Below are 25,531 nucleotides of genomic sequence, written 5' to 3' on the forward strand. Positions count from 1 at the left end.
AGTGAGACCCCATCTCTACTAAAAATAGAAACAAATTAGCTGAGCAGCTAAAAATATAGAAAAAAATTAGCCGGGCATGGTGGCGCATGCCTGTAGTCCCAGCTACTGGGGAGGCTGAGGCAGAAGGATTGCTTAAGCCCAGGAATTTGAGGTTATTGTGAGCTAGGCTGACACTGTGACACTCTAGCCCAGGCAACAGAGTAAAACTCTGTCTCAAAAAAAAAAAAAAAAAAAAAAAAAGAGGCAGATGAAACAGGCATTATTGACATGACCTCTTTATAGATTAGCAAACTGAGGCTTGGAGAGTGCACATTATTTGTTCAAGATTCTGTAGCTGTAACTGGGACAAATTGAAGTTAAATCCTGGTTTCTGTGACCCCAAAGTCAATGTTCTCAACCACTATACTAAGGAGCCCAATTAAATTGCTTTTTTCTTTTTCTTTTATGCAATGATGACTCAAAGATTGTGCTCAGCCATAATGACTTACACCCACTTGGATAATAAGCCATACTTTTTTATGCTATGTATTGATATTTCTCCCTTCCCGCTGTCCCCTTTTAATTCAGTGTCATTACTCCATGAAGAAGGCAGCCTCCTTCCTTGGGATTGGCACTGAGAACGTTTGCTTTGTGGAAACAGATGGAAGGTAATGGGGACAGGATCCGGAAGCTTGGTGGGTGGTGAAAATTCATACTGTTTAAAAAGCAGTTACCATTGACTGTTAACTACTAAACATAACTGAAAGTCTCAAATCTGTGTCCCTTAGAGGTAAAATGGTACCTGAGGAATTGGAGAAGCAAGTCTGGCAAGCCAGAAAAGAGGTGAGAGGGGAGAAAGAAAGAGGGAGAGAAAACGTGTGTGTGTGCGTGCGTATGCGTACGAGAGAGAGAGAGAGAGAGAGAGAGAGAGAGAGAGAGAGAGAATAACAGGGAGAGAATGCAAACAGCCAAATCCATTTCTATGTGTGGGAGAGAGAGAAGAGCACATTCGAGTTAAAATAGGAAAACTCATTTGCAGATGTTCTATTTCCAGGTACTTGGCTCTCCATATTCTGTGGAGTTTCTCGGATGTTCTCATTCCCAGGTGGCCGGAGCCTATTAAAACACTGGTATCACTGTATTCAGGATTCTGGCTAGAATAAGCCCTAAGGATGAACTCAGCGTCTCCAGCAGGGTCCCAGAATCTACTCTCCTTATAAATCCTTTCTCTGAGAAATCTACAGGCCGAACCAATTGTCTCTGGGCTGCATTCAGGATGATTCCTGATTTCTTGGTCAACCTATCTTTCTAGGTTACCTCCAACCCAAATCCCATCCGTCACTACTGATGTCGAGTCTGGAACTAGTGTTTCAGTGGCAGAATGTCCTTTCTTCCTTAGCTGCTAGAATATGTCACAACTGAAATGCTAGAGAAGGGAAGGCGTGGCCCTGGTCGCCTGCTGTGCTGCAGCTGAGGCTGGCCCTGATGCCTGCTTTTTATTATAAAAAGGTGTGTCATCATTTTAGTGCCAGTCATTTTGCTTTTTGGACCAAAAGGCTGCTGGATTTGGGGCACCTACTTCACTGCTTCCCTCCTGCCCCACCGTCACCTCTACTGCTAATGGAGCTTCAGACCATTCTTCAGCAACTTTCCAGTAGGTAGCAGCAAAGTCAGGCGTGACTGCTGAAAAGTGAAACGCCCAGCTTCTGAGCTGGGATGTAAGTATATTTATCCTCATAGGAGTTCACACTCTAAGAAGGATGTGTTTTTAAATTTAAGTTTTAATATGACACTTCTGTTGTTGTACTCTTTATTTTTTTCAAATTTTCATAAAAATCACCTTATCCTGGGGCATGCTAGATCACTATATTTGGTTCGCATTTCTGTACTTAAAATTTCTGCCATTATTGCAGATGTATTGGCTTCAGGTGTGTGCCCTTAGATCTAGATTTATCTTTATCTTTTTTTTTTAACATTCCAATGACAAGTGGATTTGATAGTTATCTGGTGGTCGAGATATCAGATTTCTTTGACTGGTAAAAATCTGTATAACAACTTGTAAGGAGTTTGTTCTGTGAATTACAGATATTGTTTTCTGGTTTTAGTTTCATCTTTTTTATATACAAGTTCCTATAAAAAATAACTTTCGTTATGCTTGTTGGTGGGGAATATTGATTATGTTTTTTGTATTACTCATATGATTCCTTCCTTCCTTCTTCTCTCCCTCCCTCTCTCTGTCTCTCTCTCTTTTCCTCTTTCTTTCTCTCTCTTCCCCCTGCCCTCCCACCTCCTATATTTAAATTTTTCATTATGGAGTATTTCAAACATACCAAACTAATATAATGAATCTCCATCCATCCAGCCATCCATCCACCCTGAAACTTCACCCATCCTTAGCTCATGTTCCTTTCTATTTCATCCATCCCCCGTCCCCTCCCACCACCACTAGGGTAGGGTTTGATGCATACCCTAAACATCACATCATTTGATCTGCAAATAGTTCAGTATATCTGTAAAAGATATGTATTCGCTTTTAAAAAAAGTAATACCATGATTATATCTAAAAATAGTATTTTTTATATTATCAAATATTCAGTCTATATTACAATTTCTCCCATTGCCTTTTTAAGAAGAGTTGGCTTGTTTGAATAAGGATACAAACAACAGCCACACATTGTATTTGGTTGATATGTCACATAAAACTTTCTAATTTATAGCTTTCTCCTCCTCTGTTTTCCCTGTCTACAATTTATTTGTTGAAGAAATCAGGTTGTTTGTCCTGTGGAGTTTTCCATGTTATAGATTTTGTAGATCACATCAAGAGCTTGGGACTCTAAGTGCCCCCTCCTGTTCTCCATATTTCCTGTAATTTGGCAGTTAGATATTGAGACACATGAGATTTAAGTTGGATTTTTTTTCTTTTAACCAGGAAGGCTTCATGGGTGGCATTTTGTCCTGCCATTGGGAGACATCCCATGTCCCTTTTTGTATAGCATTGAGTCTGGTATTGTCAGTCCATCTATTAGAAAGACCTCAGTCGCCCTCTCAGCTCATGGGTTTCACTGCCATTGATGATCATTGTCCAGACTCATTATTCCTTTAAGTGATATTCTAATTCATTCTCTCATTCCTTCTTTATTGGCAGACATTATACTATAAAGAAAAATGTCCCTCATCCCTATTTGGTTTCCCTAAAGAAATAGTTTACACAGGCAAGGCAGGATAATGTTTTATTTTTTCCTTTTATTTATCAGTTTTTAAAATAGTGAGTTTGTTACGAGGCATCCCCCAAGAGCCCCCCCTTTTTTTTTAGTATCATTAAGAATTCATGTTTCTAGTTTAGTGGGTTTTATTCCACTTCAGTCATTATTATTTTTGTTGTTCAAATTTTTGTTTGTTTTGACAATGAAAGTACATGAAACTGACATAATCCTAAAGTTGAGAACTTGAAAAAAGAAGTTTTTATAAAGTAAAAGTTGCTGTAGGCACATTTTAAAGTAGGGCAATGGGGTTAGAGTTGGTGTGTCTCCTCAGTTTCTTTCAAGGCAGTTAATACCAGAACCTGGATTCACCAAAGACAAACCTTGCATCCACTGTGAGATAATAGTATGTGATGACTAGTTTATTTTTCTCAGTAGCTTCAAATCTAGTTGTTTTGTTGCAAGCTTCTAACTCATATTGTTTCAGATGTAAGGAATAAGGACATCAACTTTTTTCCTGCTTGGATTAAACTCCCTGGCCTTGACCATCCATTAAAAAACTGTTGAATAGTGACCTTTATTTGACGCTATTGCAAAGATGGTGAAAACCACAAAGCATTAGAGGTTCTAAAGTGCTTATTGACAAGCCCAAACTAGAATGACAACTGAATATCCAGAGGTATTTTTGCGTATGAGTGTTTGAAATGACAAACTTTCTTGGGGAATATAGCTCATCAGCAGCATGCAATCAATACTGTCTCTACTGAATTTTCTCATTAACAGCATGTGATTTGGGGAAGAAAAATATCTGGAAGGTTAAATCCAGATTGCAAAAGTTTAATTTCTGAGCCTGATATTTATGGCAAGATTTTTTAAAAGGTGAGGAAAACTCATTAATAGGCTATAATAGCTTGCCTGGATATTTTCTTATGACTGTCAGGATGTCATATAGTTTATGAAGAAAAGCCCAATCATTAAAGACACCTTAAATGGTTTTAGTAAATTATGTTTTCTATTGCTTTTAATGATTGATGTAAATCTGGTCTCATTTCCTTTAGGTCACTGGCACGATAAAGCCATAATCTGTTTGTAGTTGAGTGCAGAGAAGAATTTCCAAAGCCTGTGGTTTCCCAGGGGCTCTGAGAGGTTTGGGCACACTGGATTCTATGTGTCACAACTGTTTTTCAACAAGTCAAATGGATTTATTCTGCACCATCTCATTGATTCCTATGCATCCCAACTTGGAGATGTGGACCAAGTATTCTTGTTCTCCCTCACTTTCCATTGAGAAACAACATCTTTCTGTCAAAAGTCAGTTACATGGGAATGAGTTTGGTTCAAACACAACCACCTCTGACATTGAAGGACATAAAACATATATTGCAACAATAATGAACTTTATGATAAAACTGAGGGAAAAAATGTCTCCATGCTAAATGGAGATAAAATGACCTTTGTAGGCAGTAAACACTTTTGCCACTTAATTCCTCAGGTGCTCTAGAATTTTAAAGTCTTAGTTGCTTCCCCACTCCCCATGTCCCTGCAGGTTTTCCCTCCAGGGCACTTCCACAGTGAGCAACACATTTCTACCACCATATCGGGCTAGATCCATTTGGAAACAACCTCATGTACTCTTCCTCTACCTGGTTGGCACAGGGTCCTTTAACGGGGCCAAGGTGTCTGGCTAGCTTGGCTGGGATTACCACTCATCTCTGCATATACTCCCACATTCTCCCTTTTCTCTCCCATTTTCCACTGGCACCTGTTTGCTCTGTAAGATACAGCCATCAGCTATATAAGGAGGGATAATCACAGTAGGAGGGATGCAGGTTTTCTTTTTTAGCACGTTCCAATGAATTCCTTTGTTGGGACACCCATTTGGGACAATGTATCCCAGTGAGGTTGCCTTGTTACTTCTAATGCTGAATTTGTACCTGAGCACATTCTTTGTTTTATAACTGCACTTGCTTTACAAGGAGACAAGCAGACAAGCCTGCATGGTTTACCTTTGGAGCTGGAAATTTGTCTTCCAATCTTGTTCTTTTTTTGTTTTGGAGAAGGTGACAATGCTGGCATTATGAAGGTCCAATATATTCCTTTGGGAATAAATTAGGAATCATATAGAATGTCAGTTTGCATTGTGGTTGAGTTTATTCACTTTCTATCTGGGCAACCTATAGAACAGAAAATACTACAGAATTTCACAAATGAGAGTAATAATAATGAGGATGATTACTGAGCTGGGACAAAAGACTGCTGTTGTAATAGGATTTTCTTAGTTTCCCAACCTATTTTTATAAATAGTGTGGCAAGAGGCCACATAACAGGTAAGTTTAAAAACATCCATTGAATGAATGATTACCTTCAAAGAGACCAAATGACTCTCAGGGTGCATAACACTTAATGTTTACCAATCTATCACAGGACCAGTTTAGTGGTGAGAGTAACTATTCTCTTTATGTGTGTATTCTTCTCACAGGGGGCAGCACCATTTCTTGTCTGTGCCACCTCTGGTACAACTGTGCTGGGAGCCTTCGATCCTCTAGATGAAATAGCTGATATTTGCGAGAGGCATGGCCTCTGGCTTCATGTGGATGTAAGTTCATCTATGTGCACACATCTATTTAACTTTCTAGTCTTTCATAGCTTTGGTATAGAATTTTTCATGTTCTCAGAATCTGTATGTGAAGCCCCCTCTACTTTTATTTGTGTATGTTTCTAATTTAGGGAAATAAGTATGTCATTTTCTCTAAGGTATAAAGAAAATTCCAAGACTTCATGCAAATTTTGTATTAGTTTTCTGGATTCCATTTTATTTTCTCCTCTCTTGTGGACCAAATTCTTTGGTCCCTGAATCTACTGTCACTGAAGCAGTGTGTATAGGACACATTTTGGACTAGGGAGCCAAGGGGCTTTGATTTTGGATTCTAATATGCCTCTTCATTGTGATCTTAGCCCTTGGACGTCAGTTTCTTCATTTGTAAAGAGGGAGATGGTGGATGTGGTCTGCAAACTATCTTCTAGCTCTAAAATGATATGATTCCAATCAGCTGGAAAATGCAAAAATGTACATTAACTAATTGTGTGCTATAATTAAAGCAAGTTTTATCTGGGTCTGTCAGATAATTATTTAAGAGGGGTTAGGATAACATATTGTTCAGAATTTCTAACTTAGAGAATTGACTTTTTTTTTCTAATTAATTTTATAAGTCCTGGGGTTCTTCATAGTAATTTTTTTCATAAAGGTAACTTTTAAAATTCTGCTTATCCAGGGTTAAAATGTTAACTGCAGCCAGTTATGATTGCTTGTTAAACATTTTAGTTTTCTTTTCTCTTCTTTTTTCTTTTTTCTATCTTTCTTTCTTTCTTTCTTTCTTTCTTTTTCTGTGAAACCGGGAGGTAATTAGTTTCATTCTAACCAAGAAAAGGGATGAACATGCTATTAGGGAAATTTCCTCCAGTGGGCAAGTGGTTCAGATCCTCCTTATGAGAAGAGATATTTTTTGCCTTGCTGAACAGAAGGTAACTGAGCTTTTGAGGGGTATACCTACACATAATTTTGTAGTTTGGATGATTTTATGCATTCAAGGTAAAGTGTCCCTGATATGATTCAAGGTTTACGTTAAATGCATGCTAATATTTGGTAAAAGTAGTAGTAGTACAAAGCCCACTGGTGTTATTGACTCTACTGGAATGCCAATGGCAATATTTCAAGTAGATCATTTGTGACTTCTTTAACTGGGATTTTAATATCTGTATCTGTTCACATTCAACTTATATTTCATTGATTTTTATAGACTTAGGAGCACACTAATACATTATATCCTAAACGATAATATGAAGTGAGCACATTTATAACTGTGGAAATAAGAGGAAAAATCAAATACATCAGCAGGTATACTTAAATATTCTACTCTCATAAAAGAAACATAAAATATGGATTATGTAGTTGATATGAAACAGAGAAAAGTAAATAGTATATGTAAAACAGAGTTACTACAGCAATTTCTAAATTAGGAATGATATTAAGAGATTTATGGAACTTAGAGAGAATTGTAACTTATAAGTATGAATGAAAACATCTCTAGGTTCTCTAAAAATTAAAGATTTCATATTTGAAGAAAACATTTTTTAAAGGAAACATTTAAGCCACTCCAAATTATTCTATTTGTGCGTAGTAGGCATCTGGAAAATGCCTACAGAATTAGATCAAATTTGACAGCAGCCTATCTGACCTGTAAAGACAGTGTTCACCTGTCTGTGGTATTGTAAATGTCAAGTGGATAAAATGTTATTAATATTACAGGAACATCTAGCTTATCTTGAAGAAACTTCTTACATCATTGGTGGTTTATTTTTTAAAAATAAAATGTTAACAAAATTGCAGTAATTGCTTTGACCTGTTGGAAATCTTCTAAAGGAATCTTCTATAAAGATCTTTAAAAATATTAAAAACTGATATTTACTTTATCTCATTTTGAAAGTGAAATTATGATTACTTGTTCTTCTGGGTTTTCCATAAAACCAAGTTGCCCTGCATACATACTATATTTTAATCTAAGATGCACTTTTAAAAAATATTTTTAATATCTGAAATTGGCATTGTGATGTCATTTTTTTCTTTCTTAGTGATATACAAAAAATGGTGAATATTATATTTGATGATGTCTTAAATTTGGTTAATTATAGTGCATTTTTAAACAACTAAATAAGAAAAACTTTAGTTTTGCCTTCTTTTGCCTTCAGTACCATTCTTTCATGAGAGCAAATGGCATTTTAGCCTCTGCCTTGGACGAGAATGTCAGGTCTGGTCCAGTTATTATTTGAAGCAGAGGCTGTGGCTTCTGAGAAGCCTCACATTCTCAGCAAAGCTTCCCGATCTCTTACCCACTCTTCATGCCAAGTCTAAGAGAAGGCAGTAGTAACATTGTGTTTAAAATCACTGGCTTTTCATAAAAAAGAATGAAATCCTGTCATTTGCAACAATATGGATAGAACTAAAGAAGGTTATGTTAAGTGAAATAAGCCAGGTACAGAAAGACAAATCTCACATGTTCTCACTCATATGTGGTAGCTAAATATTAAAAACAATTGATCTCATGAAGACAGAGAGTAGAATGATGGTTACCAGAGGCTGGGAAGGGTAGCAGGCAGCAGGGAATAAAGTGGGGATGGTTAATGGGTGCAAGAATATAGTTAGATAATTAGATAGAATGAATAATCTTTAATAGCACAACAAAGTTGTGCTTATAGTCAATAATAAGTTAGAGTATACTTTAAAATAACTAAAAGAGTGGAATTTGAATGTTCCTAACACAAAGAAATGATAAATGCTTGGGGTGATGGATACCCCAATTGCCTTGATTTAATTATTATATATTGTATATACCTGTATCAAAACATCATATGTACCCTATAAATATTTACTACTATTATGTATCCATAACAAAAAAATAAAAAAATTTAAGAATAAGTAAATAAAAGAAAAATAAAATTATGGGCTTTAGAAGCTACCAAATCTTATTTCCACTTCTGCTTCCACCTCCCTTTCAGGATTGGTTCTACTATTAATTTATTAAATAATTAATTAAAAAGAAAAAATATGTCAAATGGTTTACCATGATGCCTAGTATATGATAATGACAGTCCTTATTAAGATGGAAAATCAAGTTTCTTGATCATTTAGATGATTGGTTTAATATTTTTGCATGTTCTGGAGTTAGGAACTTAGCAAGTAAAGCAAATTGAAGTAGGACATTGACATCAGAGGTATGTTTTTTTTTTTCTTTTTAGAAGAATAAATTTGTGGATAAGCTGTCCTTAACCCTGTCAAATCACTTTGTAAACCAGTGAACGAATGCTTTGAAAGAATTAATGTGACTTTAAAATTTAAATCCAGCTCACTAGGATGGGAAGAATACTCTTTCAAAGAGGAAGAGGAGGCAGAGGGTAGTGCAGGGGACATGACGGAGTAGAAGTCAGGGTATGGGGCAGGTGGAAGGAGTGAGAGAGTAAATGGGTGTGGCTGAGTCCTATTAACTAATCTTTCCCCTAGTTGTCACTGGTAGGTTCTCAGTGAGGTTGGGGGCTGAAAGAATTGAGAAAGGCAGGCAACTTAGCATTTACAGTGTGTGATGAAAGTAAAAAAACCTAATGTAAGTCATCTTAATGTTTGAGAGAATCAAGATCTCAAAATCCAGATCTGGGATCCTCAGTGGTAAGGCTAGAATAAAATTTTCCTCAATGCTGAAGGCAGTTGCCTTTGCAGCCCTGCCTTAGTGGCATGTGGTGTGTTGTGAATCCCAGTGGGGGAGAGAGTGCAGCAAGAAGGGAACTTGACTGGCAACTCCAAGTCATCAGTCCTATACCTGGGAACCTTGGGGATTTGCACACACACCAACCTTGAGAAACATCAGAACTCGCAAGCCCTTGGGGACTCCACCATGTTGCTGGAGACGCTAGTCCATGGGAATCAAGGCTGGTGCTAAGGTGAGGCATGTGGGGTTCCTAAGGCTTATATTTAAAGAAGTATTCACTTTGGGGCTATGCAAGAGTCCAACTCTGAGAGTGAGCTCCTCTTTAAATTGTGCACCCTAGTGACTCATTCGCCTCACACTAGTCTCAGCTCTGAATGAGAGAGTTGTTTTTAAATGAGATGTAAGGCTACAAACTGGCTTGTGCTGTACTTTCTCTTTATTGGTTACCAGTGGTCCCAGTTTTTGTAGTACTCTGAGGATCATGAAGATGTTTCATTTCCTTTACCTTCTATGTCTGTGGGGCATACAATCATTGCACTTCTTTCTACATAATATTGGTGTCTACCTATCTTTTAAAATTCTATAACCCAAAATAGGATAGCCTTTGCCTATACCTTAGGCAACTCCTAAACTTACCTACTTCATAAAGCATTTCCGTCACCCTCGATTTGCCACACCGTACTCCCCAATTTGGTCAAATTGTCATCTTCCTTAAGTCATGATGTTATGAAAAGAGAATGGGCTTTGAATCTGAGTCTTATTTTTATTACCTGTGAGACCTTGGACAATTTACCTAATACCTTAGTTTATGTATTAAAAATGGAGGTGAAAATCACTCCATTCTCAGTGGGATTTGTAAGGGTAAAATAAACAAGGAAAGCATTTAATATAGCCCAAGATATTCTCCTCAGATTCTCTCAGGGGAGTCATCCTTCATAGTCCTACAAATTAATATTTAGAAGTCTGCTCAGTTTTCAAGGAGCAAACTGACATTTGTATTTCCTACATTGATTCCCCCTTCCTTCCCTCCAGACTTGTTGACTGTGGGATTTCCTTTCTTCTCAACTCCTCTCTCCTTTGCTCATAAAATTTATCTCTTTAATGAATAACTTCCTTATGTCCCAAGCTTCCTCTCTCACTCTTCCATGTTTGATTTGCAAATATTTCTGAAAGACATTTGGCTAAAAGGATTTAATTTTTCATTAACAGGAGATTTTTCTAGCTAGTCCACCCTAGTTGGCCTTCTACCCACCTTGACAATCATATGCTTCATTCATTATATAGAATGTCAGCCCATGTCTCATCACACAGTGTGAATGGCAAAATGGCAACATTGTGAAGATGTTGTCAGTTATAGAGTCTAAGCTTCAATAGGACATGGACTTTTAACCTATTTTCATCCACACACAGCTCAACTGGTTAATATCCCAATTTCTTTATGATGTGTGAATTTAAATTCTAAGGGTCAATTGGGGGTCCATCAATTGTGATGAGGTTCTGGTTGCCTGAGTTGAGTCAGTCATCAAAATTTCCTAGAGTACAAATTAGTTAATATGACATAAAACAAAGTATCAGATAACACAGATTGAGATTGCCACTGTGGGTTTTCTATGACAACCTGCTGGAAAACAAAATTGAAATAACATTGTTTTGATTATATAACTATCTCAACAGGCTTCTTGGGGTGGCTCAGCTTTGATGTCAAGGAAGCATCGCAAGCTTCTCCATGGCATCCACAGGTAAATGTAGATTCCCAGGCTACAGCTGACTTTTATTTAGGCAAAGGGATCTCTTTGGACATTGATCATCCAAGTAATATTTTGAAAATAGGCAAAAACAAAGTAATAGTTTTGCTTAAACAAACAAACAAAAAAAAGAAAAAGAAAAAGAAAAAACCCTCCAAATTCACCAAACCACTCAGACAAGTAAATTTTGCAGAATGGTAACTTATATATGAGTACTGAATGTGGATCCTCCTAATGGTAGTGTTTTTTTCTGTAGAAATTAATTGACTCCTCTCCCTATTTTGTTTTTTTTTTTTTTTCCTCTTTGTTTAACACAATAGGGCTGACTCTGTGGCCTGGAACCCACACAAGATGCTGATGGCTGGAATCCAGTGCTGTGCTCTCCTCGTGAAAGACAAATCCGTGAGTTTTCCTCTTATGGTCCTTAGACACTGAGGGTGTTAAATTGCCATGTTTGCGGAGGACTCCATTTTTGCCTGTCCTTTGGTGACTTGGGCCAGATGTAGATGAAGGTCTTTGGAAAGTGTTGATGGTCTCCAAATGAAAGATAAATAATCCCAGAAAAAAGATTTAGTGTTTCTGCTCAGGTAATTTTGTGGATTTGATTTAGGAATTATATAATCTCATTAGTTACAGCAAAATGGTCTCTCTCGCCCTCATTTGGATTATATTTTAAAACTCAGTTTTAAACATTGCCAAGATTTTTTTCTCCTTGATTAAGTCTGGGATTTAAGTTATCTTGAAACTTCTGCTCACTGAGAAAGTGGAACAGATGTGCGTCATACATTAAATTGAATGCTTAATATGCTTAGCTAGAGCTTAACAGCCCGTTTATATGGGAAGATGTTAGTGCAGGGCTGATCATCGAACACTGATTTATTAAGGGATTGCTTGTCTCAAGTGGTTGGTACATAGCTTCTTTTGGAACATGGGGGAGAGTTAAAAACTAGTCTGGATTACTATGAAGCAAGTGGGAAAAAAGTTGTTGAGGTTTCTCTTGGCCAGAAGCATAAACTCTGTTTTCCATGGGTTAAATCAGGATCCTTGTGGGAAGTGGCCCAGGCTGGGAAGTGCTACTTCATTCTTAGAAATGCCTCCTCAAGATCTGTGTTCAGCATGTGGGTGATCTTTCTCAGCCATCTGTTTACATTTTTTTTCTTAGGGGACTCCCTTTGCCAATGCTAAAGTCATTTTCTGTTTTTAAGGAATTTTATTTCAAATGAAAACCATATTTAAAACTTGAAACCTAGTCTTGCATGTGTAGATATTTACAACTCTTCTTTTTAAAAAAAAATTATGATATTTGTATGTTAGTACCCTGTGTGTTTTGACATGACCAAACAGAATGCCCATCAGAAATAGATTTTGCATCTGTAGAAATAGACACTCTCAGGAATATGAATCAGTTCCTTAGTATTTTATTAGGTTGGCTATAGCTGAATATAACCAATATAATTTAATGGTTTTAATTTAAGTTTTAAAATTGTGTTGTGGCTGTATTTACAGCTGAAAGGTAGTTTAGGGTTACTGTTTCATTGGTGACCCAAAGAACATGATCAACTTGCCCACAGGTATGTATTTAGGGCATGACAGAGATAGGAGTAAATTAAAGGAGTTGTTGGTCTAAACATAGGAACAAAAACGCATCCAGCATCCTTTATGTGCCAGGCAGTTTACATTTGCTTTCTTCCTAATCAGCCAATCTGAATGACAAACTCATCTGTTGGTGTGATGCTCTCAAGAGTGGAAAAATTTAGAGCAAAAATTTTATGACTACTCTGTTAAATAACTTCTTAGCTTGGATTCACTTTTTCTTGTTGAATGATATCTGAGTGATTTAGCCAAGAATTGATTTACATTTATGTACTTGAGGCAATTTAAATTTTTCTGGATCATATAACTCCTTAACAGGGGTTAAAATTTTATGTTTTTAAAATAATTCATTCTTGTATCTCGATGACAACAATAATACCCATGTATACTCTCATGGCAGGAATTAAGAGGTTAGGAGAATTGCATTCACTGTGCAAACAATTGTGCACTTTCAGAAAATTGTCTTTTTTTGATGAAAGGACTGTTTTTAATTTAAATGGAATAGAAAGCTGAACCATGAGAAATGAGATACGGCAATCAGTTTTGTGTTGGCGGTTCTCTGTTTTGTACTTGTTTTCTGATTCCATTGTTCTCTTTCATAATCATTCATTCATTCTTTCAATCAGTACTAACTGATCTATGTAGGTCAAGCACTGTGCTGATTCTAGACTTACAGCAGTGAACAAGACAGACATACTCCCCATAGTCAAAGAGTTTATAATCTCACAGAGAAGACAATGAACAAAAATGTAAAATTTAATTCTTTACTTGCTGCACCAAAGAATAAGTGTACCAAATACTATCAGATCCTGTTGATTGTAAAGTCAACCACCATTTCTACCTCCTTTTCTTGCCCAACTCCCAATACTCACCTAACCAGCCTCCCTTGTGGCCACTATAAGACGCAGCTCTGGTGAATGTGATGAGAAAGATTTTACTCTGTGACAGAGGTGATGTACACAAGAGAACATTCTTCCCCCATTGTTCTGCTTTGATTGAAGTTATGTCAGAACATGATGCATGGATCTCTGACAGCCACCTTGCTGCCATAATGCAGTGACCCTAAATTTAAAAATGAACATGCACAGAATGGCAGAACAGACAAGGGAAAGTCTTGGTCTTGGATAATGATTTTGAAATGTTGCCTCAATGCTGAAAGTGCCTAATTCTGGACTTTTTGTGATATGAGGTAATTAAAATTAAATGTTTTTATTGTGAAATCCTCTCCATTGGGTAATCTGTTTCTTGCAGCCAATGCACCCCTATCTGATACAGAGAAGGATATGGGACTTTGAGAATACATAGCAGGAAAACCTAAGATGTACCAGGTGGAAGGAACAGCATGTAAAAATTCTCTAAGAAAGGAAGTTCCCCCCTTTTTTTTTTAATTTTAGAAACTGAAAGAAGTCTATTGCAGCTGAAACACAGAGAATAATGTGAAGACTGACATAGGCTAAGACTACAGGATTAAGCAGTGGGTAGATCGTGTAGAGACCATCCTAGTGGTATTAGACTTGATCTTCAGAACAGCGGAAGAACATTAAAACTAGGGAGTAATTTGAAAAGATTTTCATTTAAGACAATGAATGGGAGGGGAGAAAGAATGGAAGCAAGAGTAAGAAAATGTTTTGCGGTATCTAAGCAAGAGTTGATGGCAAGGGAGATGGGAAATTGTGAAACTGAAGATATATTATAGTTTAGCTGCCAGCTAGACAGGGCTGAATTACTCATTGTCTGTGGGAAATAAGGGAGAAGTAGGTGTCATGGTTGAGACTCTGCTTACTAATACAGCAGCTGTGTGAATGGTCTTATTTAGGGAGTGGAGATCACTGGGGGAGGAGAAGAGTTGAGAGTGAAATATCTTTATTTTAGCGTGGCTTAAACTAAACTCAAGATTCCCATGAGATATTCAGTGAGGGGTCATGTAGGCTGTTGACATATGGATCCAAATCTAGGAAAAGAGGCCTGGGCTGGAAAAGTCTTTAAGGAATTTTTGACATATAGATGATACCTAGGTCATAGGATTAGATTGGATGCCTTGGGAGGAACTGTGGAATGAGAAGAAAAGAAAGCCTAGACCTTAGACCTAAAGAACTTCAGAGTCTAAAGGTTGGATAGAAGAGAAGTAGCTCCCTGTGCAGGCTGAGTCAGAATGGCCGGAGAGGCAGCGGAAAGACCTGGAAAGAGTGATGCCAACCAAAGTGAGAAGAGAGCATGTAGAGGAAAAAAGTAGTCTATTTCGACCCATCACAGGGGTCACAGCTGACATTCCTATATCAAAAGACAGTTTAAGAAGAGAAAAGCGTAACAAATTTATTTAGCCAACGTTTCACATGACATGGGAACTTTCAAAAATGTAGACTCAAAGACCCAGGAAAACTGTATTTTTATGGATGGTTGTGCAGACGTGTGATTGAAGGACAAAAGGGTCTCCTCTAATGACAATAAACAGTGGGGGTGCTCAACAAGGCCCGTTTGTTCACCTTCTTCTTGGTCTCTGGGTATAGGGCAACCCCTCTGGAAGGAGGATCTTAGGACGTCCTTTTAGGGGAAGTAGGTCAGAGAATATTTTATGACCATGCATCAGGGAAGGAAGGTGAAAGAGGGTCAGAGAATGACCTCCAAGGTACTATATTTTGGGATAGTGTTTTCTGAGTCCCACAGAACATGAGGAGTGTGAATAGCTTTCATTCTTCATGTGACAGCTTAAATGTCACATTCTCAAGGAAGAGTCTCCAGACTTACCAAGGTAATGGGCACCTCCCCATTATTCTTTCTCAGGCTCTGTTCCCTCCTCCAAAATGTTTACAGTTACACTATTTATAATTATAATTTCTCATGTAACATCATTCCCCCCACACTAGAATGTAAGCTACATGAAGAGAAAGACTATGTCATTGTATTCACCACTTTGTCCCCAGTGCCTAGCCAAGTATTCATTCAAAAAGGAAAAAAAAAACTAATATGCATTCAAAAACTTAGTGATTAACTAAATACATTAAAAGTCCTCAGAAATATCTGCCTTCATGTCAGCAACAACTAAGAGTTTTCAATTTTTCCCTTGCCCGAAATTATTCCTTTGAGAACTCTGAGATACAATGATTAAAATTATGCTTGAACTCTATTGCCTAACACAGGGCTTGTATTAGGACAGTAATTGATGAATAGTGATTTTAATTTGGACTAACATCTCCTGTTGATGTAAGAGGATAACTCTAGTTAAAAGCAAACAAATTACTTAATAAATATTACTGCTGTTAAAGGAAAACTAATTCCCTAATTTGTACCCTGAAAGCCCTGACATTCACAATGATGTTTTTCTGATTGGCTGGTAGTGTTTCCATTTTTATTTCCTGTATTAGTAAAGAGGACTGCTTCAGAAACAAAGTATAGCTATTGCTCTGGAAGTTGTACTATCATCAACCCTCTTTGCATCTTAGAATTAAAAAGAAAATCAGAAATTAAAAAAAAATCTGTGATTATAAATAGGTTGACTTCAGATGTAAACGTAAATGTTGGATCTACGTGGGTGTTTTGGATCAAAGACAGTTTTGATGCTTTGATCTAAAATAAAGAGCATTATATCCTAAGAATCAGTTGCATAGAGAGAGAAAATTCTAGTATCAGCTTTTTAATTTTTAGTGTTTATTAGAAAGACTGTTTTAGTCAAAAAAACCCAACGGATACATGAGAACAGGAAACATGCTAATCAGGCTTTTCAACTGTAGATTATTCCCCTCTATTTATACCTATCATTATCATCCCATTTCAATTTACAAAGCCTTCCTGTTGAACCTAGAAGCTGCAGAGAAGTCAAGTGAAATATTTTTTTTTAAGAAAGATCATGTTGACACTATGGATTTTTAAAAATCGTGTCCATTTTTATATTTTTATTTCAGAAGTAATTCATGTTATCATAGATGAATCATAAAATTCAGATAAAGAGAAAGATGAAGAAAAAGGAACATAGAATATTAACACTTGGCCTTTTATATATTTCCCTATGCATACATACATTTAAATGTATACATAGGCACTGTACCTAATCTACAAAATTTGTAGGACATTTTGCTTTTAGCATGCATTTTCTATTTAACAGAACTGTGAACAGTTTTTCGTCTCAATATGCATTCTATTCAGTTTTTAATAGCTGCATAATATCCTGTCTTTGTGAAACAGTATAATTAACTTGGCCAACCCCTTATTACTGGCTAATTAGATGATTTTAATTTTTGGCTGTTACAAATTTGGTTGCCGTCTTTGAGGCTAAATTTTGTGTCCATCCTTTAGTCTTCCTTTAGGATAAATTCCCAGAAATGGAAGAATTATGGCTAGCTTTCTACTGGTTTCCTAATTTTTCTTCAAATAATTGTTTACATTCTCACTAGCAGAGTATGAGGGTGTGTTTGTGTGTGTGTGTGTGTGTGTGTGTGTGTGTGTGTGTGTTTGTGTTTTAGCCTTTTATATATCGCAGGGATATTTAGTTTCATCAATTTGATAGGCAATACATTTGTACACTTAAAAACATAGATGCAAACATTTTCCCTCTAATTTTACCTATTGGTATTTTATACCTCCTTCTCAGGGATCTTCTTTGGCTCGGGTTATTGACATTCAATTCCAGGCTACCTAGGTTTTAAATATGAGGCCTTGGAGATAAGCTTGCATTTTTTTTCTTTTTATCTTTATTTTAGAGGAAGCTCAGGATGTAGACCCAATTCTTCTTTAAGAGGAGTAGCCGGAAGAAGAGGAGTAGGATATTCATTCAATATGTAGTCAATGAGGATGTGCTATGGGCCACACACTGTGATGCAAAAAAAATAAAAAAGAAAAAGGAGCCTAGTGTCATTTCCCATTGTGGTTCCCACAGGGAAAAGCAAAGAATTTTTGCTGGAATACTACACCTGAGAAATGAGTCACTTCTCAGCCCCATTCTCATTTCTAATTTGAATGATAATTGATACTGCAAATAATAACTGTTACAAGCCATTTAAAAAACTGTGCAAGAAGAGAAAATATATTTTTTTATCAGAGAAACTGGAGCAAATCGTATCTGCTTCTGTGAGGATTTCTTTTTCAGTTGCTGCTTTTCTTCATAGAGTTCCCATGGAAGTGCCATTAGGTGGTTTGAAAATATTAAACAATCTGATCATCAAAGAAATCTTTTTCTTTCATGCCAGAGAGCACTCACACTTTCTGTATACATGTACATTATAAATTTCTTTAGAATGACAGCCTCCTACCTAATGTAGCAGAAAAGGTGAAGGTGGATGTTTAAAACTGATTGGAAAAGGGAAGCATCTGACTCGTAGGAGAGATATCAATCTCTTGTGCTTGGTGCTACCAAAACCATTCTCTATATCTTGAGTGTTCTTGCTTGAGCTGAGAAAATTCTTCCCAGACCTTTGAGTAAGGCTGAGAATTACATCACGCCGACAGAAATCATTAAATGCATGATTAGTAAATATCCCTTTTCTTTTTTAATTGCTGTGCTTCTAAAATTACAATAAGCAACAGTTAATTTTTTTCATGAGGCTTTTGGAAATTTTGTGTATATGTGGGTGCATGATATTTAAAAAAATGATGTTGCCAGGAATAACATTTCTGTCATTTCTGCTTTCCTTCTCTATGGCGTAAAGGAATATAATAATGTTATTAATAGAATCTCATGTGTTCAAAATCCATCATATATTTCTCCATCAAACAAATCAATAAAATTGGGTTTTAGGATTTATTTCTTGGTATTATTATACCATTGCCATTAATTTTAACAAGGAAATCTTTACTTTGTTTTACATCTATGCTCCATATAGCTTAGCATATTAATTCTATTGCTGACTATAGCTCTAAGAGATGTGTTATGATGTAATCATGATGGTACCACCTGATTTCCATTATTATTAATAGTTACCATCTAGTTGTAAATGTGCACAGGTCCTAATGTAGGGCTTGAGCAGGCCATCCTCAGAGCCCTTTCCACGGGTCTTGGAATCATCTATGTGGTAGACTGTGAGCTACTTGGGAACAGAATTGTCTTATTCACACTGTAGTCCCACTACTGAGTACAAACTCTGGCACTCAAAAACTGTTTCCTGAAGTAACTAAATTTGTATCTCTTTCCAATACCACCAAATGGTAATATGTTTTAAGTTTTGTTACCCACAGTGGGAAGTAATGTGTCCTTTATCATGCATCCTGATTTTTCAAGTCTCAAGGAGTGTCCCTTCTTGCCAGTACACAGGGATTTTTTTTGATAGGGTATGGAAATTATTGTTTGTGCTATCCATATGGTTTAATACATCCATTACCTCCTTGCATCCCATCTCATGCTGGCACTTAAAAAATCTTTACTCTAGGCTGTGCCAACATTTGGCCTTTTATCTACATGCCTTAGAGACCAATAATAAATCAGTGACTCATGCTTTCCTTTTTCAGAAACCATATTGTCTTTCCCCTAGGAAGTTATTTTTGTTTTAGTGTCTAACGATGCTGTTCTTTATTGGAGACTGGACAAGCGGAAGACATACTTGCTTTTCTAAGGTTCCCTGGGTCCTCTCTTGACCCCTTCTAATGAACAGGATGACATTCACAATCTGCCAGTTTGCTGGCAATGGCTGTTAGTAATATTGGATCCAGCATCTTGGCCAACCGTTTCCCAATTTCATCCTTGAGTTCCTTCAAAACCCTTGGGTGACTGCCACCTGGTCCTACTGATTAAACTACATTTATTTCGTCAGTTTGGCTCAGATGAGTTAGGTTTCTGCCCACTATTGGGTTTTATATTTTTTGCCTGTTTCTGGAGAACCCTGAGGGTGTGGGGAATCTCTCTAATGCCCTTCCAGGGAAAGAATTCACTCATCTTGGCAGTCAGCCCATTTCAGTATAAAACTTCAAATTTTGCTTCTCTGCCAGTCTCACAGAAGACCAAAAAAAAAAAAAAAAAAAGGAATTCTATCTTTGTGTCTTTTTGTCATCTTTGATTTGACAAAATCCAGTAGTTGAAATATATCCCAGAGAGAGGCTTCTATTTACAGACTGAATTTTTTCCACTCTACCTCGTAACAAAACTGATTAGGGTTCCATAATATAGGAAGATTATATAAATTAAAATCTAAAATAAAAGAAACATAAGGGTAAGGGCATAAAAAGAAACCTGGAATGAATGTAATGAAAAAAAATTATGCCATAATTAGTGGGCTACACCTGTCTCAGTGGGTAGGCTAAAATTTGGTTTTAGCATTTTTAAAGGATTCCAAGCATCTGCCTTTTTTCCCTTTTATTTTACTATTAGCTTGCGGCAACAAAGCCTTCTCTTCTATTACTACTCTCTGGTATGTTACTTGAGGCTCTTTTAACTTCTTGCAGTATATCATTCCATTTGTTTTTCTTTGTACAATTCTACTTGTCATATTGGTTTTTTTACAAGGAAGATTTCTAAAAGCCTACCTAATACTCCTAATTAGGCTTTCTAGCCTTTTTGTTTCAAGGCAAAAAAATTTCAGGGAGTCAATTTTTTTCTGGATTTTTTTCTTGCATGGTAATTCAAAGTGTTCAACACAAATACATGTGAATAAAAGAAGTGTTCTAATTTTGTAACTAAACCAGAAATGGTAAATGTAAATTTATTTCATATAGATTTTTAGTAATTGTACTTAAATACTAATTTGTACAGAAATTGTTGGTGGCATATAATAAAGAAATTAATTATGATGTGGGTAGAAAAATGAAAACTCTATAAAATAGCAAACTTATCTTTTAGGTAAGGATCCCAATGCCTACAGAAGCAATATCAGAAAACAAAAGTGGTACCCTGGTCTTGAACCTCTTGCTTCCAAGATGTGAAGGTGCATATAATTTATGCAAATAAGCACATGTGCATGCATCCTCATCCAGCAAACATACTTGCTTTTAGGTCATTATAATGTTGATGGAAAATTATAATTAAGAGAGTTTTGTTAATTGCAAAAAGAACTCAATATATTCCCTAGTAGTTCATTCTGAAGGCTGCTTAGGAGTTTGGAAATTGTTGGCTTTTCTTTAAAATTAAAAATTATTATTAAATATAAGATTGATATGAAAGCATGCATAAAATATAAATGACCAGCTTAATTTTTATAACATGAATAAGAAGGTCATTTCCACACAGATTAAAACTAAAAAGAGCCAGAAACCCAGAAATACTAGAAATACTCCATATGTTCCTTCTTAATATTGAATTTCTTGCATTTCTTATTAGTTTTGTTCTATAGTTACACATTCCCAAATCATAAAATTTATTTTTCCCTTTTTGAATTTTATATAAATGGTATTATACAGCATGTATTTTCTTGTGTTTGGAATTTATTTGTTTTTGCTCAAGCTTATTCTGTGTTTTTAAGATTTATCATGCTGTGGCATGATCTGATTATTTATTTTCAGTCTTTTATACTATTTCATATGAATATATCACAATTTGTTTATCCATTCTATTGTTAGTAGGTATTTGAGTTATTCCAATTTTTGGCTTTTACCAAAATGTGCTATGAACATTTTTATGCACTTATTTTTTTTTGCTTGGTATAGCTCTAAGGTTCCATCTGAAATCATTTTCCTTCTTGAAGAGCATATTTAGGAATTTCTTAGTGGGTCAAATGGGAGCATAATCTGTTAGATTTTGCTTCCTTGAAAATGTCTTTATTTTTTCCGGAAAAAGAATACTGTCAGTAATTTTCTTTCAGTGCTTTGATGATGTATTTCCCTTTTCATTTTAATTTCTTAAAAATTTTATTATTAACATTTATTTATTTATTTTGGTTTTTGGTGTTGTGTGTAACACCTTGACTTCCACACTAGGAAAAAAAAAATGTTTTCCCCTGGGGCCACAGTATTTTATTAAAATAAAACAATCCTTTCTAATTTGTTATTTTTTACTATTTTCTATGCATAAGTTATATGCAATGCAATCCACATTTTTAGAATTAAATTGTCAATATTAATTGTAATAATAACATCAGCAAGTAAGATTTTCATGAACCAACTGCAGAGTTTTGCTTCACAAGGTCCCAGGCTCAAAACTAGCGTGAATTAACTACAACTCACATGGCAGTTAATGTGTTTAAATGTTCACTATTGAACTGTCATTTCTTTGATGGTAAAATGACTTTTGCTCTCTGGCTTCTTTTAAAATTTTCAAGCTTTATTTAACTTTCTGCTGTTTGACTATCATGTTCTAAATATGAATTTTGTTTAGTTTGCCTAGCTTTAGCTTCACTGGGCTTCTTAAGTCTGTGGATTTATATGCTTCATGTTTTGAAAATTATTTGTTTAATTATTGCATCTGCTTCCATTTTTCTCTTTTCCTGGCACTCCAATTAAATGTATATTAGACCTTATTCCTTTCTTTTTCCTCTTACTCTATTTTGTATGTTCCATAAGTTTTTCTTTCCATGTTTCATTGTGTACAATTTCTTCTGACCTATCTTGAAATTCACTAATTTTCTCTTTAGCTGTATCTAATCTGCTGTTAAATCCATCCCTTGAGTTCTTACTTTGTTAATGTCTTTCCAGTTTTATAATTTCTAATGGATTCTTTTTCACCTGTGGAATGTCTCTAGGTTTTTGTTGACAATTTTAAGATTAGCTTTTATCTCCCTGAACACTGTAAACATAAGATTTACAATCTGCCTCTGTTAACTTCAATATCTAGACTCCCTTTCCTGCTCTTACTATTGTTTCCTGGGTTTGTGATTCCTGGCTCTCATATTGTCTAGAAAGATACTTATAATCTTTAATGTTTTACTGAATATCTTATTTGAAAATTTGCTTGTAAGGATAATTAGAGACAATCAGAGGTGAAGTTATCTTTCTTCATGAGGGATTTTATCTTCATTCTTCTGGGCATTGGAGGGAATTAGAAGTTCAGGATCAATGCTTGAAATTTTTCTGGCTCTCCAGGGTATAACCTGTACCTCCATTTCAGGATGGAGATCTTTGGGTCCCAACGAGAGAATGGATTGCTTTACTAGCCTTGACCATGAACACCTTTGAACTCTATTCCCTGAAGCCCCTAGGATATCTGCTGGTGAGAAGAAATAATACACCAGGTCCCTATACTTGGTGACCACGGAACCTCAGTCCTAGTTTTCTCACCTCTCATCATTCTGGTTCTTTTCTGACTGTCCTCCCCAAGGCCTGAAAATGTCCTAGGGTAGAAACATCTATAGTTTACCTCCTTGGGCTCCATTTCTCTCATTGTACCTCCCTAGTTTATCCTTGTCTTGTTTAGGTCTGCTATGCTTTTCATTAGGAGCAATTTTTATATTTTGTTCCAGCATTTTTTATTGGCTTTAGTGGGAGAGTTTTCAATTCATCTAGTCCTTTATTAGTAGAATCAATATGTGCTGGACTTTGGATTTTTAATAATCAGATGCTGTTTGGTGCTGCCAGTGAGGATAAGCATTTGTTAATTTATTCATCCTTTCATTCAACATGCAAATATGTAAAGTCTAGTATGTGTTCAATGAATAAAACATGATCTTTAGCCTAAGTTAGCTCAAAGGCTAATAGGGGAAAGGGATTTTAAGGGAACAATTAATATATAATTGTTATATAGTAGAGTGAAAAGCAGGTGTTTGTGGAATGTGGATCAGATAAGATAACAATGCTAAAAAGACTGGTCAAGAAAACTTAGTTGTAGCAGATGTGCTCTTTAAAATATCAGATATGGATATTTTTCCATATTTAAAAAGTAATAAGTGATAACAGTAGCAAATAGAGTTAAGTATAATGAAGAACATAACAATTACTTGTAATCTACCAGCCAATGTTAAGTCATTTAAAATTTTCTTGATAGATGCATGTTAATATATTGATATGTATTTTGCTTCCATAACCAGCATCTTGCTTTCTTTACCCACTCCTACCCCTTCTTGTGATCTAAGAAACAGAGGCTACTTGGGATTATATAATCTTAAAAATATCTGTTTAATCATGGCCACCATTACCATGGCAACAGCTAATCCAGCACCCTGAGTCCAGCTCAGCAGTGTGCATTGTATGAAAGTCCATACATGTTTTAGAAACCTTTTTTCTACTGAAAAATTTATAATACTTCTTCCCCTACCCCAATTTTCATCCAGACACCTCTTACAACCATAGCTGTTCAGGTTATCAGTGATTTTGTTGAAAAGACAGGAAGTTAAACCTGTCTCCTTCAATCAGGAGATATTGGTACTTGGAAATCTCATCTGGCTATTTTTCTTGTGGAATTTTGTCATCTTTTCTTGACATACATTAAGTATTCATCTATAGAGAAAAGTTTCCAAGTGAAACTAGACTTTCATGTGAGCAAGTCATCCCATTAGATGCACCAGATGAGACCTGACATTGCACAAAATCTATATATCAACTAGAGGAAATATGAAATAGTCTAAAGTGAAAATAGCTTTTTTTAAAATATAAGGAATTTCAAAATTCTAATAGTGCATAAACTGGAATATAAAAAGTAGCGGAATGTTAATTAAGGTTCAGAAGATTCAGTAAGGCAGGATCTAACTCGATATTCCATTTCTACAATATTAATAGCTCCATTCACCATTCACTAGATTGAAGTGCTGTTGATTGTTTTGCCAAGTCCACATTGCTGTAATTATTAATATTATGGCTTCAGAGTATGTTTCATCTAGCAGGATAATTCTTCACTCTTACAAAATGGTTTATTCTCATCTGTTTACTCTTCTGAACAGTTTTTGAAAACTTTTTTTTTTTTTAAGTTTAAAAAACTGACACTGGGATTTTTGCTTAGGGTTATATATATTAAACCTATGAATTAACTTAAGAAGATTTAACGTCTTTGTATTATTTCCAGCTTTCCATCTAGGAACATTTATTCAGAGCTCTTTTATTTCACACAAAGCTTCTTTTTAACTTTTTGTTATGGGAAATTTCAAACATATACAAAAGCAGAGATGAACTCCCATGAACCCATCACTTGCCTTCAATAAAAATCAAATCACGGTCGATCCAGTTTCATAACTACCCCATCCTTCTCTTCCCTATATAACTAAAAAAAAAAAGAAACAGCCACAGACATCATTTTACCTGTAAGTATATTTCAGTTCCACAGAGTTTCAGTGGTTTTTCTCAGAGGACCTGCATTTATTTTGCTAGAGTTATTTATAAGTGTTTATATTTGTTAGTATCATTATGTACAGTGGATTTATATTTAAATTTTAGAAACTTCTAACTGCTAATGCTGGTATAGAGGAAACCTTTTAAAGTACTTACTTATATTTAACTACCAATTTCTTATTAGTTCTGAGAGCTTTAAAGCTATTCTCTTGCATTTTCTAAGAATATAATTATATCAGGATAAATTGTTATTTTGTTTTCTTTCTAATATCTAAGCTTTATGTCAATTATACTGCACTGATAGAATTTCCGAAAATATGTTCAGTAATAATAGTGAATAGAAAACATTCTTGTCTTTGTGATTTTATTGAAGTTGCCTTAAGGCATACATTCTTTATAAATCCTCTTGAGAAATTATCTCAGAATGAGTATTGAATTTTGCCATATTCCTTTCTATTATCTAATAAGGTGATTCTATCATTTTACTTCTTGAACAAAATTAAATATATGTTAATAGATTTTCTTCACTACTGATTAACCTCACTTTATTGCAGTAAATTTTGTTTTAATGTATTGACAGATGTGAATATTTAGATTTCTGCCTCTCCCTAGGTATGATTAATCTATTTTTTGTGCTTGTATGTTTTAT

The 25,531-nt window shown here is 35.6% G+C and overlaps 1 protein-coding gene across 1 annotated transcript in view; it reads left to right on the top strand.

The window, feature by feature from the left end:
- Positions 1–25,531, top strand: part of GADL1 (glutamate decarboxylase like 1) — a 128,720-nt gene that overhangs the window by 16,871 nt on the left and 86,318 nt on the right. Inside the window, exons 6-10 of the mRNA XM_045555740.1 lie at positions 568–647; positions 768–822; positions 5,659–5,775; positions 11,111–11,175; positions 11,502–11,583. Of these exons, the coding sequence (XP_045411696.1) occupies positions 568–647; positions 768–822; positions 5,659–5,775; positions 11,111–11,175; positions 11,502–11,583 (399 nt within the window). The remainder of the gene's footprint in view (positions 1–567; positions 648–767; positions 823–5,658; positions 5,776–11,110; positions 11,176–11,501; positions 11,584–25,531) is intronic.

Source organism: Lemur catta, chromosome 1 (genome assembly GCF_020740605.2).
Source record: "Lemur catta isolate mLemCat1 chromosome 1, mLemCat1.pri, whole genome shotgun sequence".
In the NCBI taxonomy this organism is placed as follows: domain Eukaryota; kingdom Metazoa; phylum Chordata; class Mammalia; order Primates; family Lemuridae; genus Lemur; species Lemur catta.